Source organism: Neomonachus schauinslandi, chromosome 9 (assembly GCF_002201575.2).
Source record: "Neomonachus schauinslandi chromosome 9, ASM220157v2, whole genome shotgun sequence".
In the NCBI taxonomy this organism is placed as follows: domain Eukaryota; kingdom Metazoa; phylum Chordata; class Mammalia; order Carnivora; family Phocidae; genus Neomonachus; species Neomonachus schauinslandi.
Window position 1 is genome coordinate 85,135,150 of NC_058411.1, and position 19,268 is coordinate 85,154,417.

The 19,268-nt window shown below is 37.3% G+C and overlaps 2 protein-coding genes and 1 pseudogene across 3 annotated transcripts in view; 1 reads left to right on the plus strand and 2 right to left on the minus strand.

Annotated features, from left to right (window-relative positions):
• SPG11 (SPG11 vesicle trafficking associated, spatacsin) overlaps window positions 1–19,268 on the minus strand; it is an 82,251-nt gene that overhangs the window by 51,306 nt on the left and 11,677 nt on the right. For both annotated transcript variants that reach the window (XM_044918181.1, XM_021695563.2), the window contains exons 7-13: window positions 18,680–18,825; window positions 10,689–10,821; window positions 4,429–4,584; window positions 3,825–4,000; window positions 1,597–1,773; window positions 674–745; window positions 259–386 (exon numbers count right to left, since the gene is read on the minus strand). In XM_044918181.1, coding sequence (XP_044774116.1) covers window positions 259–386; window positions 674–745; window positions 1,597–1,773; window positions 3,825–4,000; window positions 4,429–4,584; window positions 10,689–10,821; window positions 18,680–18,825 — 988 coding nt within the window. The remainder of the gene's footprint in view (window positions 1–258; window positions 387–673; window positions 746–1,596; window positions 1,774–3,824; window positions 4,001–4,428; window positions 4,585–10,688; window positions 10,822–18,679; window positions 18,826–19,268) is intronic.
• Window positions 6,722–7,545, minus strand: LOC110585475 (annotated as a pseudogene).
• Window positions 9,473–9,987, plus strand: LOC110585351 (transcription initiation factor IIA subunit 2). The gene has a single exon (XM_021695562.2). The coding sequence runs from the start codon at window positions 9,582–9,584 to the stop codon at window positions 9,909–9,911; it is 330 nt and encodes a 109-aa protein (XP_021551237.1). The 5' UTR covers window positions 9,473–9,581; the 3' UTR covers window positions 9,912–9,987.

Here is a 19,268-nt window from a genome sequence, read left to right on the forward strand (position 1 = left end):
GAACTTCTACTCTTTTAGCGAACACATAATTCAGTACTCTCATTTTTGTATTTGTTATCTTAAAAATATGTATGTGATTATACACATATGGAAATGACAGGAAATTCCTGAGTCCTCTCTGGATGACACAAGTTTTATCTTCATAGAGAATGTACGCTCAGTTCCACATAAAAAAAAAAAATCTGTGCTAACAATTATAAACTAAACACTGTCCACAGTATTTTTTCCATATTATCAAAAGTGGGCTAATGAGACTACCTGGCAAAGGACTGGATCTGCATATTTTCTTGGAAATGTCCTGAATAAAACTTCTCAACTTGATGCACGAAGTCTATAGTTCTTTTTTCATTTTCAGAAAAATAATTTTTTTCTTTTAAAATTTCAACCTTGAATAAAAAATAATTAACCAGTGATCTCACAAAAATCAAGCACAATTGCAAAACAAATGTCATGAGATTAAATGTCATTTAAGAATTGTATTTTGAATTTTTGAGGTATATATGAATTCACACAAATTTTCTTTTACCACAAATGCAAAACAATCATTAAAAAATACAAAGGAGTTCTCATACTTTTACTTACTAGATAGTAGTTGAATATTAAAATAATTCATTTTGGAGTTTCACCAAGGTTTACTAGAAGATGTAAACTACATAGCCTCACCTTTACCTACCAAAAAGTCCCGTATATTTGTATCAGTTGTATAGAAGCATATCTTGAGCAACTGGTCTTTTACATCAAAGCCCTACAGTAAACAGAGAAAATTTTCAAAACCTTTACATTTTGTAACAGGGCTATTTTAACCATAAATATATGTTGGGTAAAGAAGTACTCTATTACAGACATGTATCCTGTTAGAATTCTACAGCTTTTCTGCTCTTGTGAACGTTCATTCTCTGTATTTATCATACATACATACTGCCTATCCCTAAAGTCCTTAGTGATTTTGCCAGAACAAAGGCAGCACATAGAACAATCTGAGGTAATGCTAGGCTACCATATGATCAAAACTACAGGTATCTGCTATAATGATTCACCTGAAAACAAAAGTCAATGCAAATTGCAACCCTTACACAGTTTCACTCCTCTATACCTCCAGAAAATTACCATGGGCAAGACCCCAACCATGCAGATTAGGGCCAGGTCCTCAGCTTAGTTCCAGGAGGACTGCCTACCTTTGGGCCTTCCCCTTCTCAAATTAAGTAAAACCACAGAGCACAAAGCAAAGGTATAAGCTACTAGACAGCTCAAATGGAGACATAAGGGGTTGCACGAACAACCCAGAATGTCCCCCTAAAAATGAGGTCCTGGGCATGCTTTGACATGTGAAGCCTTCTAGGAGAAGCACCGTCTCCTTCAACCAAAGTGCGAAGTGTAACAGAGCAAATGATGGAAACTCAAAAAAACTCTCCAAAAAAGTTCTCAGTAATGAAGAACATTTCTATTATTATTTCCCTGTACAAGCTATATAAATTTCTTAGTCTGTGACATAACTATGAATATAAATCAATTTTTCTATCAACCAGAAATTGTATTAAATATAGAGATCTTTTCTTACATTAGAGACTTTAAGATCAGACAGATTATGCAACTCACCATGTTCTTCAAAAGTTCAGAGGCTTCCTTTATATTGTTCTTTTTCAAGTTGTCAAAGACCAAATTTAGGCCTATTCTAATCAGCTCCTCAAGTCTTTGAGCAGAATGATTGCTAATCCTGAAGAAAGTCTGTGCCTCCGGTATTTTGTTGTTTAAAATAGCATTGGCAATAACTTCCTAGGAAAAAGAGAAAACTATTTGCCTTTTAAGTTCCTTTTCATTTCCTTATTGTAACATAGGACTTATATATTTATTGAGCACCTAATGGACTTTTATTGAAAATCTGCTGCTGGATTTGCACAGGGGAGATGAAATTGACCAAAACACAGACCCTGCTTTTAGACTAGTGGAAAATACACAAATAAAGTATCGAGTACAGTCCTGTATGATAGAGGCAATGATATCCTATTTTACATCCTATTTAGAACAAATCACTAGGATTCCCTTAAATAACAGTATCCCAAGGTGCTAGGCAGGAGGATTCAGAAAAAGAGCATCTAAATAAAAGGAGTAACAAAAAGAAAAGGCTTCCTAGTAGAGAAGACTTATGAGGTGAAGTTTAAAAGGCAAATGTTATATACATATACTGAGGAAAGAGGACAAGTGTTCCAAAAAGAGGCACTATGGGGGCGCCTGAATGGCTGTCAATTGGGTATCTGCCTTTGGCTCAGGTTATGATCTTAGTGTCCTGGGCTCCCTGCTCAGTGGGAAGTCTGCTCCTCTCCCCATACCCCTTCCCCTGCTTTGACTCACGCGTGCATGTGCTCTCAAATAAATAAAATCTTAAAAAAAAAAAAAAAAGAAAAGACAGAGAGGGACTATGTACAAAGGCATAAAGGCAAGAAACAGTATCAGTCTTTAGGAACCTCCAAATTACTCAATTTAACTGGAGAAAAAGTTGGACAGAGTAGCAGATGAGACCTGAAAGAAAAGCAGAGGTTCCATAATGCAGGGTGTTATACATGGGAGATGGGATTTATCCTAAAACTTATGTGGAGACACTGAAGGATTTTAAAAGCAAAAGGTGATATAATCAGATATATATTTTAGGAAGAATATGCAGGCAGCAACGTGGAGAATGGACTGAAAGAGATTCAAGCTCAAGACAGTAAGGCATTAGGTTACTACACTAGTAAGAAGAAATAAAGACCTGTACTTAAGACCAATACTCAAGAGAGAACAGAAAAGGGACATTCTTAACCTGGGGCTTTTGAGGGGTCCGTAAATCCCATGAAGCCATGTGCAAAACTGTATGTATGTGTACATGCGCACATTCACAAGCATGTGTTTGGAGACAAGAGTTCACAGCTTTCATCAAAGTAGACTACAACCTCCCAAAAAGTAAAAATCAATTATTTTGAGTAAAAAGACCAGAGGACCATGAATGGCACCCTGAAGCACATTAAAGAGGGAAAACAGGAAGTGAAACCTGCAAAGGAGACTGGAAAGAGAAGCCAAAAAAAGGAGAGGGGAAAATCAAGTAATTTTTTGGCTTGAGAATGAGATACAGAAACTGCAGTCACGCCAGGTACTTCCCCATTCCTCCACCCCAAGACCAGTGGTCCTGTGAACTCGCCAGGATGTCAAACTTATCCCTTTCACTCCCTACTGAGTCTTATCATCTGGGTTAAGCTATTTTGGTCTTTGTCTTTCTAAAGCCAATACTCTCCATGTGGGTGGAGGGATTCTTCTAGGCCCCAGTCATAAAGAGGGCAACAAGGTTTGGTTGTACTACTTCTATCACAAAAAGAAAAGCAAGCAGGTGAGCACAGAAAATTTAACTGGCAAGATATCTTAACTAGAATCTGAGGACTCAAATCCAGTATACTTCTAAGACATAATGGCATAAAATCAAAGTTTCCTAAGATCAAACCATCAGCAGTAATTTGATTTATCCATAGGTCAGACAGAATGCTTAAGTCCAAAGTGCCAGGCCCTACCCATTGAGGAAGTGTTAAGAGTATGCCACCCCACATGGGTTTGGGGGTGGGTGCCTGTCACCAGATCCAAGTGGGCAGATCTGGCATTAAGAGGGAACTTAAATGTGTTCCAAATAAATGAAGCTTGTAGACATAAATCTGAAGTCGTGTTCAGAGATCCCCAAATCGGTAAAACCTAAACGCTTGCCAAAGATTCTGAATCACAAATATAAGATTCTAAATTCTGTTTTGTTTTCTCAGATCCTCTAAATCTGGCAAATAAAAGAAGTGATAATTGCTCATATTTACCTCAACGCTGAGTTTCTCCCATATATTGCTCTCTCTTACTTTGGGAACATTTTCATTTACATCATATTCATCTCCTGTATCTATTATCTTCCAAGGAAACTTTATCATGAAGGTTCGAAGTTCATTAATGTAGCTGGTCAAAATGTTCACTCCTTTCTGTAGATGTTCATCTAGTTCTACAGAAAAGACCAATTTGCCAATTTCATATATACAAAAATGTATGTGTGTGTATACATATACATACAGAGCAAGAACTAGAGAGAAGGAATAAACCGTAAGCTGTTATGATTATAAAAGAACTCTAGAAAATGCCAGAATTTAAACTCTAAACACTAAAGTGTTTTTAAATTTCGGACAAAAAAATCTGAGCTTTTTCCTATTTACAAGTAGCTCTGTAATTTAATATAACCCTTTTCACAATGATTAGTCCTTTCTGTCAACTCTCCCAGTATTAGAACCATGTCACTCAATTATACACTGACTTTTCTCAGCTTTAGTAAATAGCACTCTACTAGCTCATGCTCTCTCATGCAATAGGACCACTTGTATGTCTGTCCTGACACAGGAATAGGGCAGTCGCACCCCTCTTTGATGCCATTCTTACCTTCATTGTGAACAAAAAGCTCTTTTATTTGTTTGTTAAGAAAAGACAGTGTAAGATTAAGCAACTGTTCTGAAAAGTGTTTGCTTTGGGTTTCAGAATCACTTTCTCTAATTGCTGAGCAAAGTAAATCCAATGCTGGTGTCAGCTTTTCCACATCTAAGAAAGAACCAAAGAAATTAACATGAACATCAGTATACTCCTAATAAAACTAACATATCCAAAAATACCATGTGGCAATACTTTTTTTTTTTTAAGAACAAAAGTGGTATATTTCCGTTGGACTACCTGATAGAGAGGATAGTGCGGTATGAATGGATAGTATGAATGACACACATAGTACAAATTCATTTCATTTGAAATAAAAATGCTTACACAGCTCAACAGGTCACTTGGAAACAAACTTGCTTAACTGTATTACCGAGCAAAAAGAAAGCTGAAGGGGCGCCTGGGTGGCTCAGTTGGTTAAGCGACTGCCTTCGGCTCAGGTCATGATCCTGGGGTCCTGGGATCGAGCCCCGCATCCGGCTCCCTGCTCAGCGGGAGGCCTGCTTCTCCCTCTCCCACTCCCCCTGCTTGTGTTCCCCCTCACGCTGTCTCTCTCTCTCTGTCAATTAAATAAATAAATAAAATCTTAAAAAAAAAAAAAAAGCAAGCTGAAGCACAAACACCCTTCTTTTTTGACATGCATTTGGAGATAGGGAGGAAGACACTACCTGGTTTTTTAAATACTGACCTTCCCTTAAGGTCTGGTCATGGAAGTATAAACAATGTAAATGAAGCTACCATTACCAGTTGGCATATCACACCTATGTCACCTGTGTATTCCGAGATCACACATATACCTGCCAATGAACCTGGGAAGGGTTGCTGTATCACAGTTACATTTGAGTTTTTGGCAAGCAGGACTGAGGAAGAGTAATTTGGAACACGTTTTCCATCCTATTTAGAACAAATCACTAGTATTCCCTTAAATAACAGGTTACAAAGAGAAAGATCCTGCCTGGAATGTATCCTTTTTCACTCTGGTTCATTTTTAGTTTTTGTTTGTGATTTACGTAGTTGTTTGATTCATCTGCTTATAGTACAATCCTGCCACAAAGTATTAAAGCACAAGATATCTATTATTCCTTCAACATCTGCATTTTTCAAGTTTTATACTCTACTACATCCTTAGTAGGTCAACTGTTCTTGAATAATAAAAAAATAATAATAAATGGGTAAAACTCTTCTAAAAATGCAGATGTCTATAACTATAAGGGTACTAGATGGGAAGCAGACAATGAGGGAAGAGAAAAAAGCAAACACGTTCATGTGCAGGGAATGTGGTTCAAGTCTTTGGATTTAAAAACAACTTCCGCAGAGAAGCTGGCTATAATGGAATTTCCAGAAAACTTCCTTTGCCCCCACAAAAGGACCTGAGAAGCCCAACCCAAACTTTTAAAAACTACAGTTATAAGATGCAATAAATGATAATCAAAGCAGTCAGAGGGAGAAGGATGAATGTGTCTTCCATTCAGCTAATTTGTAGCTTAACCTCTTTAGCTATTGGTGGATCAGTAAAAACCACTGGAGTACCACATAAGTGCTTTGAAGGATAGGGGTAGAAAAGTACTGAGCATATTACCTGTCTATATCAGTAACAGGACTTCATGGCTAGGAATATTTTCTTAACAGTAAAATGACTCCAGGAAAGATCTCTCTTACCATCATTAAATGTGGCATAATTAAAAAAAAAAATTTTTACTAGTAGATATAGTGAAAACAGAAAATTACAAGGCAGAGAACACAAAAGAATCAAGACGATGTTATAGGTTCAACAGTATTCCATAAGGCTAGAAAACCTGTTAATGCTGAAAGGCCTAGCAAAACACACTTAAAAAAATTTTGGGGGGGGGGGGGCGCCTGGGTGGCTCAGTTGGTTAGGTGTCTGCCTTCTGCTCATGTCATGATCTTGGGATCCTGGGATCAAGCCCCACGTTGGGCTCCCTGCTCAGCAGGGAGTCTACTCCTCCCACTCTCTCTGTCCCTACCCCTGCTCATGCTTTCTCTCTCAAATAAATAAAATTTTTTAAAAATCTTAAAAAAATTTTTTTAAAGTAATCTCTACACCCAACGTGGGGCTCAAACTCAGGACACCAAGACCAAGAGTCGCATGCTTCACCAACTGAGCCAGCCAGCTGCCTCTTGAATAATTTTTCAATCAAAATATCACTCTTGTTTATAAATCAGTTATTTATCATATGACATTTTGAATCCTTTCTTTCCACATACCAAAGAATCCTACACTCAGCCTTTAAGTATTCTGCATTGCTTTGCCAATCTTGTAGCTGCGTATCTTGTTCCAGTCAATTTTGGTGCGAGCAACTGGAAGCTGCCTTGAATGTGGCGTATGACGCTGTTTGATAGTTTTCACTAAATGCCATCTGGTACTCATTTTCTGCATGCTCTATGATTTAATAAATTCCTTGGCAGTTTGGACTTCACTTGAAACAGTTACTGAATCCTGCACATCTTTAGGACTAACCAACTGAACAGTGCCATCTTCATAATAATGAACCTGAATCTCAAGTACTCCGACCACCCGGGCTGTAGGTGGTGTGATGGTGAACTCCCACTCTGATCTCCAACAACCATTCCAGAAGTTTTTAGGCTAAAACTGGTGGTTTTCAATACATGCAGTGATGGTGTGTTGCCCATCTATAGTTCTAGCATAAACAGTACAGAAGCCATTGGAATAATGATTTTTCACATAGGCCCTTAAAGCACTGTCACAGGATTCTCTCCAAGACTTCAGATCCATCTGCGTTCTCTGGGTCACTTGCTTCTTTCCTAAGTGATCAAACTCAAAGGAAATTTTGTTTCTTGGATCTAAAAATCTGCTATTACCCAGGTCACCATGTTCTCTAATTAAGACCTGATCTTCATAGGTGTGAACTGATCCATGTTATACTGGGCAAATGCACATGCTGCCCCTTCCCTGAGGAGAATGTCATTATTAAGTAGTAGCTAGACATCGTTGAACACTTCATTAAATTCCCCTGGGGGTGCAGGAGTGATGAATTTAGTGGTTACGTGTACCTTCTCCTCATCCGACCCTTGATCCTCAAAGTTGGCCATCTTGGGCTGCTCTGACATGTTGCAATATTGCTAAGCATAAAACAAGAACCAATGTCTTATTCTCAAAAAGGTCACAAAACTTATGAAGTGTTACCTGCGAACGTTAGTGATTCTACTTACTATTAGTCATTATTTACAGATATTAGTAGTAACTACCATTTTGCTGACCACCTATGCTATATCTTAAGTAATGGCCTTGGTGTCTTATAAATGCTATCTCATTTATTATTTTCAACACCCCTGAGAGGTAATGTTGTAGGTCGCTTTCCATAGATGAAGAAACTGAGGTTAAGAGGGATTAAAATAACTTGCCCAAGCTAATCTGGAAAGTAAATGGCAAAGTCAAAATTTGAACTTCAGCCTGTCTTGATTCCAAAACCATTCTCTTAAACATGCAGATGAAAACAGGAAATGTGGGTTCCTGAATCCTCCATTTACCAGCTGCAAGCCCTAATAATGGGATTTCCATTTATCTCAGCATTGGCTCCACCTCCGGAATTCCATGAGAATGGCAAGAAATGTGGGTTTGACCCCAAGAGAGCTGGTAAGCTATTTCCTGGCTGATTTCCAGACTCAACCCCACCCTTTAGGCCAAAGCAGTACAGATAAGAATAGAATAGAATGAGGAGAAATCACTGACTGAACAGAAGTGAATAATGACCATACATTTGCTAATGGAATCCCATTTACCACAAACCAAGCTTTTTTCTATAAATTCAAGCAGACATTAAAAAAAAAATTGGAGCCTTAAAAAAAAAAATTAGCAATGTAAGAGGAAAGAGACAAAACTGCACCAAAATGAAAGAGAATGTTCTTAAAAAAGAAAATCTCTAATCCACAGTGTGAGAACACTACATTGATAGAAAAAAAGGAGGTTGTCATTTTCTCCATGGAACTAGAGTACAAGTTGATTAAACTTTTCTGGAGGATGATTTATCAAAGCGTTTAAGAATGTAAATCATGGGGCACCTGGGTGACTCAGTCGTTAAACATCTGACTCTTGGTTTTGGCTCAGGTCATGATCTCAGGGTTGTAAGATCGAGCCCGGAGTCAGGCTCCATGCTCAGCACAGTGTGCTTGAGATTCTTTCCCCCTCCCGGGCCCCCGGCTCATGTGCTCTCAAATAAATAAAATCTTTTAAAAAAAGTAAATTTTGTGTCTATTTGACCTGGAAATTTCACATCTACACATTTATCCGAATAATTGTACACACGTGAAATTATACACACACACACAGAATTTATAGCACATTACCAACAATAGTAAAAGTTGGAATCAATCTAAATGTCTAATAGGAGTATGGTTAGGTAAATTATGGGATAGTCCATACAATGAAATTCTATGCTACCACAAATAAACAGTGTATCTATTAACAAGAGAGAGGTCTATAATATATCATCAAGTGAAAAAAAAAAAGCAGATAATAAAACCATATGTATAAGGAAAAACATACTTTATTACCCTATCCCTCTAAAGCAAGGATGCACATGGCTTCCTGGTCCAAGAATAAAAACTAGGTTTCTGGTTTATTACATAGGAAAGCCAAATCTTGAAAAGAAGTGTTGGTAATGTAGCAAAAAAGTGGAAGAGTTAGGCTGAAAAAAATTTTTTTAAAGATTTTATTTATTTGACAGAGAGGGAGGGAGAGAGAGAGGGCACAAGCAGTGGGAATGGCAAGTAGAGGGAGAAGCAGACTTCCTACTGAGCAGGGAGCCCCAAGTGAGACTCGATTCCAGGACCCTGGGATCATGATCTGAGCTGAAGGCAGATGCTTAACTGACTGAGCCACCCAGGCACCCCTAGGCTAAAAATTTTTATAACAAGTCTCAATCCATAACTCAGCCATCACTAAATATCTCAGATAGTTGCAAGAGTGGGCAATTAAAGAGAATAAAATTCTCTTGAATTTAAAAGGTCATCTCTTCCGGCTGGGCACCTAGCTCCTCCGCTTCTGTCCGCTCCGCGGCGGGAAGCGCCTTCCCCACAGGACATCAATGCAAGCCTGAATAAGAAAAACAATTTCTTCTTCCTAAGCCATGGCATATCAGTTATACAGAAATACCACTCTGGGAAACAGTCTCCAGGAGAGCCTTGATGAGCTCATACAGTCTCAACAGATCACCCCCCAACTTGCCCTTCAAGTTCTACTTCAGTTTGATAAAGCTATAAATTCAGCATTGGCGCAGAGGGTCAGGAACAGAGTCAATTTCAGGGGCTCTCTAAATACGTACAGATTCTGCGATAACGTGTGGACTTTTGTATTGAATGATGTTGAATTCAGAGAGGTGACAGAACTTATTAAAGTGGATAAAGTGAAAATTGTAGCCTGTGATGGTAAAAATACTGGCTCCAATACTACAGAATGAATTGGAAAAAAAAAATGGCTTTTTTTTAATGCCATCTTCTGTTATTATTCATCGCTTTTTTGAAGAGAATCATAGAAGAGACTTTTTTTTAAATTTATTCTGGCATCGCAGAAATGACTACACTGTGCTATATATACTATCAGAATTCCAATAGAAAGAAGCTTATAACTCTAGCCTCTTACATTACCTTTTCAGCATGAAGAAACAGAAGTTTTTTTTTTTTTATAAATTTTCATCTTTTTTTTTTTTTTTTAAAGATTTTATTTATTTATTTGAGAGAGAGAGAATGAGAGAGAGAGAACACCTGAGAGGGGATAGGGTCAGAGGACGAAGCAGACTCCCTGCCGAGCAGGAAGCCCGATGCGGGACTCGATCCAGGGACTCCAGGATCATGACCTGAGCCGAAGGCAGTCGCCTAACCAACTGAGCCACCCAGGCGCCCAACAGAAGTTTTTTTTTTAATAACAAACATTGTTGCCTTCCTAAGAACATTCTTGAATAAACTCATTTTAAAACTCAAAAAAAAAAAAAAAAGGTCATCTCTTCCTTCCATACTAAAAATACAAAGCACAGTACAGGATATGAACAATAAACACCCCACTTAGAATGAGAACATTTATAGATTCTTATAACTCCCTCAAGATTCCACAAAGTATATAAAATGTCATGATTGAGTTTCAGCAAGTCTGTCAGTCATCAGAAAGCACAACAATAATATGAAAGTGACTAAAAAAAGATAAAATGATAAATACAAATGTAGAAGCTTTTTCTACTTACTTCTTAAATACAAATGAGATGGAAAGTCATCAAGCTGATCAGGTACAGAAGATTTTGAGGATGGATTCAAAAGATTTTCTTTGCTTTTCAAAAAGAAATCTACTGTGTCCAGCTGACGATTTTCTATCCCAGCCTGAAACAGTAGAAAATCAGAAAAAAATTACAAAAGGTAAAAATTTGGGATACAGGCGTGGGGTCGGTGGCTGCTGGGCGGGCGGGGCGCAAAAAAAAAAAAAAAAAAAAAAAAAAATTTGGGATACAGATTTTTTACTTTTTTAACTTTAGAACTTAATGCACCAAGACTGCAAGAGACACAAGGCTACTTATCCTGCAGCAGTACCCTGGTTCTGGTTGAGGATTCTGACAATGATTATGCAATTTGGGGCAAGTCTCCAACTTTTCTGAACAAAAATTTCTGCTTCACTAGAAACAAGAAGTTAGACTAGAAAACACTTCCAACTCTACCACCTGTAATTTAATACTACTCAAAGCTAGGTACTTGGGGACCATCTTTACAGGTAAGTTAGAATCCATTTGAATTAAAATGTTAAAGCAGTATGATATAAAGTTCACTGAAAAAGCAGGCTAAAAACAGATTCCCATTTCTGACTGGACAACTTGAGGAAGCTTTCCATACAGCACACTTAAAAATCAGACACACACACACACACACCTTTAAATGCTGGAAACAAACAAACAAACAAAAATTCTCCCAGGATAAAAATGAGGACGACAAAGACAAATTCAGAAAAGTAACAGCTCTAAAATCAACTGCTATTTGAAGGATTCTGCATCTTTCTGATGGCCCAAAGCAGGGGTTAGAAAACTAAGGCCCATCAACCAAATTCAGCCGTTGCCTGTTTCTGTAAATAAAGTTTTATGGGAACACAGCCACACCCATTCCCCCATTCATTTCCATATTGCCAATGGCTAATGGCACATCTGAGTAGTTGCAATAGAAACCTACCTGCAAACCCTAAAATACTTACTATCTGGCTCTTTACAGAAAAAGTTTACCACTCCTACCCTAAAGCACTGTGCCTAAGAATTATCTGGAGAGTTTGTTTAAATATAAATTGCTAAGCCCTACCACCAAGAGTTTCTGATTCAGAAAGTCTGGGGTAGGACTTAAAAATCTGCACTTGTAATAAATCTCCAGGTGATGGTGATGGTGATGCTGTTAGTCTGGGGACCACACTTTGAAGTTCTGGGTGTTAACAGACCAGGCAGGTTGAGGTGAGAGGTATTGGTGGAAGTTATACATGGAGGAAGAGAGGATAAACCTAGGGTCCACACAAGGTGACACTGTCCAAAAACGGATAAACTGGAAATACTGCCCCCAAAGGGAGACCATAAAAAAACTGCCTTTGCTCTGGTTGGTCAGAGGTAAAACCAAATTGTCTATGATTAAACAGCGAATATTCTTGTTCTTAACCATCTGAGCCACCCAGGCACCCCAAAGGATGTGTTTAATAACAGATTAGACACAGCTGAAAAGAGAACTGGTGAGCTGGAAGAGAGATTTGAAGAAATTATCTACAATGTAACAAAGACTCATAGAGGTTAAGGGAAAATGAGGGAAGTATGTAAAGTCTAATTACTTCTGACTGAAGTACCACTGTGACTTCACACAACATGGGGGGAAAATACACATTCAATGTTCAAGCACATTTAACAGTTGCAAAGACTGAGTACTTAGTAGGCTAGAAATGAAATCTCAACAAATTTTAAAGAATTGGTATCTTTTTTTCCAATATATATATAAAAATATTTTGCCAATATTTTTCCACCAAAAACCATGACTCATCAGTGAGACAAAAAATCACTGTCAAAGTGGAGAACACTAAAAACAAAAAGCTTGCAAAAGTAGCCTGAGGGGAAAAAACTAAACCCTCCAAGAAGTAACAGCTGATTTCTCAATGACCATGGAATTCAGAAGACAGTAGTAGAAAGTGATCATGAATGTTCTGAAAGAAACAACTGCCTACTTACAATTCCATACCTCCCAAAAATACCTTTCAAAAATGGCAGCAAAATAGACATTATTAGTTAGATAAAAACAGAGTTCAGTGCCGGTCAGATCCTCACTCAAAGAGATTCTAAATGACACACTCTAGGCAGAGGGAAGGCCTAAAATGTGAGAAGAAACAAAAAGCAAGGAAATGTATCATACCTGTGTTAAAAGAAATGAACCTAAATACATAATGATATCTATTGTGGTTAAAAAAATAAAACACAACAGTAATTTAAGTAGGGGAAAAGTAAATAAAGTTAAAGCATTCAATGGGCCTATATTATCCAGAAGGGTAAAGTTATGAACTTTGGATCTGATAATTTAAATATATATGTTTCCCAGAATACCCTCTAAAAGAACAAAAACTGAATATTTAATATCCAAACTAGCAGAGGTCACAGGAGCTCCTGGAGAGCTGATAATGTTTTATTTTTTTGACCTGGCTGGTGGTTATAAGAGCTTTTGCTTTGTAATTATTTGTTAAACTGTATGTATATTCTGTATACTTTTTTATACATGTTATATTTCACAAAAATAAAATTGATTAATGTGGTTTATTACAGTAACAGATGAAAAAAGATGATTTGGGCGCCTGGGTGGCTCAGCTGGTTAAGCAGCTGCCTTCGGCTCAGGTCATGATCCTGGAGTCCCGGGATCGAGTCCCGCATCGGGCTCCCTGCTCGGCAGGGAGCCTGCTTCTCCCTCTCCCTCTACTGCTCCCCCGCTTGTGCTCTCTCTCTCTCTCTCTGTCAAATAAATAAAATCTTTAAAAAAAGAAAAAAGATGATTCATATGATTGTATCAACAGATTCAGAACAAGTATTCAATACAATTTCAATACAGTAACAGATAAAAAAAGATGATCCATATGATTGTATCAACAGATTCAGAACAAGTATTCAATACAATTTCAATACCCATTCATGATTAAAAATTCATAGCCAGGAAAAAAGGAGAACTTAACCTTATAAAGACTCTTTCCTTCTTTCCTTTCTTTTCTTTCCTCTCCTTCCTTTCCTTTCCTTTCTTTTCTTTTGAGAGCTAGAGAGGTGGGGGAGGGAGGGCAGAGGGAGAAGAGAGAATCTTAAGCAGACTCCTGGCTAAGCACAGAGCCCAGTGCAGGGCTTGATATCACGAAGCTGAGATCAAGACCTGAGCTGCAATCAAGAGTCAGATGCTTAACCAACTGAGCCATCCAAGTGCCTCATAAAGATTTTCTTAATATACACGAGTGCATGTGCACAGACCCATACTTTAATAGGTAGATATTACAGGTATTCTTTTTTAAAATCAGGAATAAAATAAGGATGCCCACTGTTACTTCTGAGTGATATTATGCTAGCGGTCCCAGCAGCAACATAAGGAAAAGAAGTAAAAGAATAAGGATTTGAAGAAACAAAATTGTATTACTTTGATGTTATTGTACATTAAACATATAAAAACTTCAAGAAAATCTAACAAATTATTAGGATTAATAAGAAAATTTAGCAAGTTTGCTGGATACAAAAATCAATGTATAGAAGTTAAATGTATTTCTTTATATTGGTAACAAACAAAATGTAACTTAAAAATATACCATTTATAATAGCAATATGTAACATAGTTTTTAAATATATACAAACGTAGACTACATTTAAGCATATAGTACTTAAATATAAACACACATATATTTAAATAAAAATACATATCCAAACTAAAAATAAAGCTAACAAAAGATGTTAAGCTCTTAATGGAAAAATTAAAAATTATAATGTTTCATTGAAAAACATTAATGAAGACATGAAAAAATGCAAAAAGAAACTTTGTTTATGGATAGGAATATTAAATATCCTAAAGATGTCGATTCCTCCCAACTTTATATATAGATTTAATGTAATTCTAATAAAAATCTTAACAGATTTTCATGAAACTTGACAAGCTGATCCGAACAGAGGGAAGAGGGTTTTAAGGGAGAGCGAATAATAAAGACATTCCTGAACAATAATAAAGTGAGGGATTTATAGACTGGCCCAGGACAAAGACCAACGGAACAGAATAGAGCCCAGAAACAAACTCATGCATATATGGAAACCTGACACACAGAGATTTCAGATAGTAGTAAAAGGAAGGACTTTAGAAAAAAAAATGTTTTTGAGACAAATGGTTATCAATACAGGGCGGGGGGGGCGGGGAGGGAATAGGTCACTACTTCACACCATGCATAACTGTAAGTTCTAAATGGAAAAGGACTTAAGTATGAAAGTCATACTTTTAAAACTTAGGAAAAAATTATAGAAACATCTTTATGACTTAAGGATAGGAGAAGTCACAAATTACATGCAAAAAGGAAAAGACTGATTAATGAAACTACACTAAAATTTAGAATGACATTAAAATCAAAGACCCCACAAAGAAAGCAAAAAGACAAGCCACACATTAGAATATATTCACTCCAGTTATAACAAAGGATTAGTATCTAGAATACATCCAACATACAAACTACAAACCAGTAAGAAAAAGACAAACACCCCAAGAGAGAATAGGCAAAAGACATGAACAGTCACTTTGCAAAAGAATCCAAATGTCATATATACATCAACCTTACCCAGCAGGAAAATGCAAATTAAAACCCATCATAATATCAGAATGGCAAAATTTTTAAAAATCTGGATATGCCAAGTGCTGGAAAAGACATCAACAATGAAAACTACCATACATTTCTGTTAAGGGTATAAACTGATAAATCAACCTTGGAGAACTAGAGCATCATCTAGTAAAGTGAAAGATACACATGTCCTACGACCCAGCAATCCTATTACCACCACAGGGAAACTCTCGCACACGTGCTACAGTAGATGTGTACTATTTACAGCAACAGGGTTCATAACAGCAAACAACTAGGGGAAAGCCTAAAGTTGGATAAAGATATATTTATACAATGGGGTATCATATGTGAGTACAGTACATGTTTGTATTTCTGTGCTGTTGGTTGTGATCTCTCATATATCATCCATTCCTCATTCAAGTCACACACATGCATGAGCACTGTATAAGGGAACACTGTCGGCTCTATGGTCTGTGGTCACACTGCCTGGGTTCAAATCCTGACTAACTACCACCTGCTGTCCATGTATACCTGAATTAGATTTCCTAACCTGTGTTCCCTCATCAATAAAATGGGGTTAATAACAGTATTTCCCTATAGGGTTGATAAGAAGATGAATGAAATAACACTTTATTACTACCATTAATATTTGAGAAAACAACCATACAGAAATGGGCATGATTACTTCTGGATAATAGATTTACAGGTGACAAATTTTTTTTCCCCAATTACTCAAATTTTCTACAATGATATTATGTAGTGTATAAAAGTAAGCTCTTCAACAAATGATGCTGGAAGAAATGAGTATCTGCCTGCAAAAGAATGAAACTGGATCCCTTGCTAATACCACATACAAAAATTAATCAAAATGTATCATGGACCTAAATTTAAGAGCTGAAACTATAAAACTCTTGTAAATTTCCACACCTCAGTTTAGGCAATGGTTTCTAGACATGACACCAAAAGCACTAGAGATTAAAAAAAAAAAAAAAGTAAATTGACTTTATCAAAATTAAAAACCTTTGTGTTTCAAAGGACACCACTGAGAAAGTGAAAAGACAACCTGAAGAATACCAGAAAATATTTGAAAGTCATCAGAGTCTAGTACCTAGAATATATAAGGAACTCTTACAACTCAACAATAGAGACAAAAAATTTAAAACTGGACAAAGGTTTAAATAGATATTTCTCCAAAGACATATAAGCACATGAAAACATGTTCAACATCATTAGTCGTTAAGAAAATGTGAATCAGGGTGCCTGGGTGGCTCAGTCATTAAGCGTCTGCCTTCGGCTCACGTCATGATCCCAGGGTCCTGGGATCGAGCCCCGCATCGGGCTCCCTGCTCTACGGGAAGCCTGCTTCTCCCTCTCCCACTCCCCCTGCTTGTGTTCCCTCTCTCGCTGTGTCTCTTTCTGTCAGATAAATAATAAAATCTTAAAAAAAAAAAAAAGAAAAAGAAAATGCAAATCAAAACCACAATGAGGGGTCCTGGCTGGCTCAGTCAGAAGAGCATGCGACTCTCAATCTTGGAGTTGTGGGTTCAAGCCCCACACTGAGCACAGAGCTTACTAAAAAGCAAACAAACAAACCACACACAAAAACAAAAACACACATACAAAACCCCCACAATGAGATACCATTTCAACTTCATAGCTACAAGGATGGTTATAATAAAAAGGTTGACAATAACAAGTGTTGGTGAGGATGTGGTGCTGTTGGAGCCCTCACATACTGCTGGTGGGAATGTAAAATAGTGAAGCTGCTGTGAAAAACCAGTCTGTGGTTCTTCAAGAAGTGACGTGACCCAGTAATTCCATTGCTAGGTGTATACCCAAGAGAAATGAAAACATAGGACACAAAACTTGTACACCACTGTTCACAGGATTATTTATAATAACCAAAAAGTGGAAACAACCCAAATGTCCATCAACTGATGAATGGATAAACAAAATATGGTACATCCATATAATGGAATATTACACAGCCATACAAAAAATGAAGTAATGATACATGCTACAACATCAACGAGCCTTGAAAACATGCTAAGTGAAAGAAGCCAGTCACAAGAGGCTACATATTTTATACTTCCATTTATATGAAATGTCCAGAATTGGCAAATCCAGAGCCAGAAAGTATATTAGTGTTTGGGACTTAGAGGCCACAAGAAATGTTAAGTGACTGTTAATGAGTACCGAATTTCTTTTTAGAGTAATGAAAATGTTCTGGAATCAGATAGTGGTGATAGCTGTACAAGCCTAAATACACTAAAAATCACTGGATTGTATACTTAGGTGGGTGAATTTTATGGTATGTGAATTATATTTTTTAAAATATATATATATATTTTTAGATTTTATTTATTTGACAGAGACAGACACAGCGAGAGAGGGAACACAAGCAGGGGGTGCGGGAGAGGGAGAAGCAGGCTCCCCGTGGAGCCGGGAGCCTGATGCGGGACTCGATCCCAGGACCCTGGGATCATGACCTGAGCCGAAGGCAGTCGCTTAACCAACTGAGCCACCCAGGCGCCCCTATTTTTTAAAAATATTTTATTTATTGATTTGAGAGCGAGAGAGCACAAGCACAGGGAGCTGCAGAGGGAGAGGGAAAAGCAGGCTCCCCACTGAGTGGAGAGCCAGGCACAGGGCTCAATCCAAGGACTCTGGGGTCATGACCTAAGCTGAAGGTAGAAGCTTAACCGACTGAGCCACCCAGGTGCCCCAAATTAATTTTAATAAAGCTGTCATTAAAAATACAAATTTGCACATAACATCATTAACTTTCAGTTTTTGGCCTTTCAAGGGGCTGTGTGGTATAGAGAAAAGTACCCTGACTTTGATTCTAGCTCCAGCTCGTATCAGTAATGCTATGGGCCACTCACTCAACCATTCTGAGCCTAAGGTTTTTCATCTGTAAAATGAAATGAATAAAAAAACTATCCAACCCATCTCGTGTGGTTATTTTAAGACAAAACTAGATAATGCATCTAAAAGTGTGCACTATAAAATGCTATACAAATTCAGGTTATGTTGCTTCTACAGCTGGAGAGAAGAGTAAGGGCCACAGGTAGAAATAAAAGATCACTCTTGTTCATGCTTTCCATAGCTTGTAAGTCTTACCAGCTTACTGTTGCCTCCATTCCTTGCAACTTCTTCTTTCTTAGTGTTTATTATAATTTTATATCTTTTAAGGCCCAAAAGGGTAAACTGCAAAAGGGTAAACTAAGCAGAATTCGGGTAATGAAATAACCAGAACGAAGCAAATGGTTGGGTAAAGACTATGGTCCTTTTTGCTGCTAGGTTAAATTAATTCTCCCAAATCTTCAGTCAAATAAGAGTATCTGACAGAAAATAATCAAGCGAAGTCATACAGACATTTAATTTTGTTACCTCCAGCGCATGTATGGGCATTGAGCACCTCTCCCAACCATTGAGATGGCAAAGAGAGTCCACAATGCTGGCACTTCCATGGATCATTAGTCTATTTAAAAATTCCTCCTGAGTCAATCCAAACAAAATCAGAGAGAGTCCATTTTCTACAGGGAAAATAAAAGTTACCTTAAATAACTTATGAGGACTTAGGTTTTAGGATTATAACATGAATTAATTTCTAATTACTTAATACTTCAGTGCTGTAATTACAAATATATTTATTGGACACCAGGTACTACTATGACCATAGTTAATTTGATTTTTTAATGTTTTTAAAGAGGAGTTTTATTTTTTAAACACAGACCACAAGGTACATTCTAGTAGGAACAATGCATCCTATCAAACAGGACTAAATCTCACTTTTCTACTTTCTATTATCCTGCACAATCAATGCCTGGAATCTTAAACTATTTACAGAGATATTACATTTCTGATTTACTAAGATAAAGCAAAGAGCATGCTCTTGACACAAAGAAATACATCATTATGCAAATTTGGGTATTAAAGAAGAGACACATAGTTCCCTCATATCATCCAATAGCTTTAT

Bases quoted from the DNA above. Each gene is read 5' to 3' on its own strand.
- LOC110585351 (XM_021695562.2), top strand. From the start codon at position 9,582: ATGGCATATCAGTTATACAGAAATACCACTCTGGGAAACAGTCTCCAG.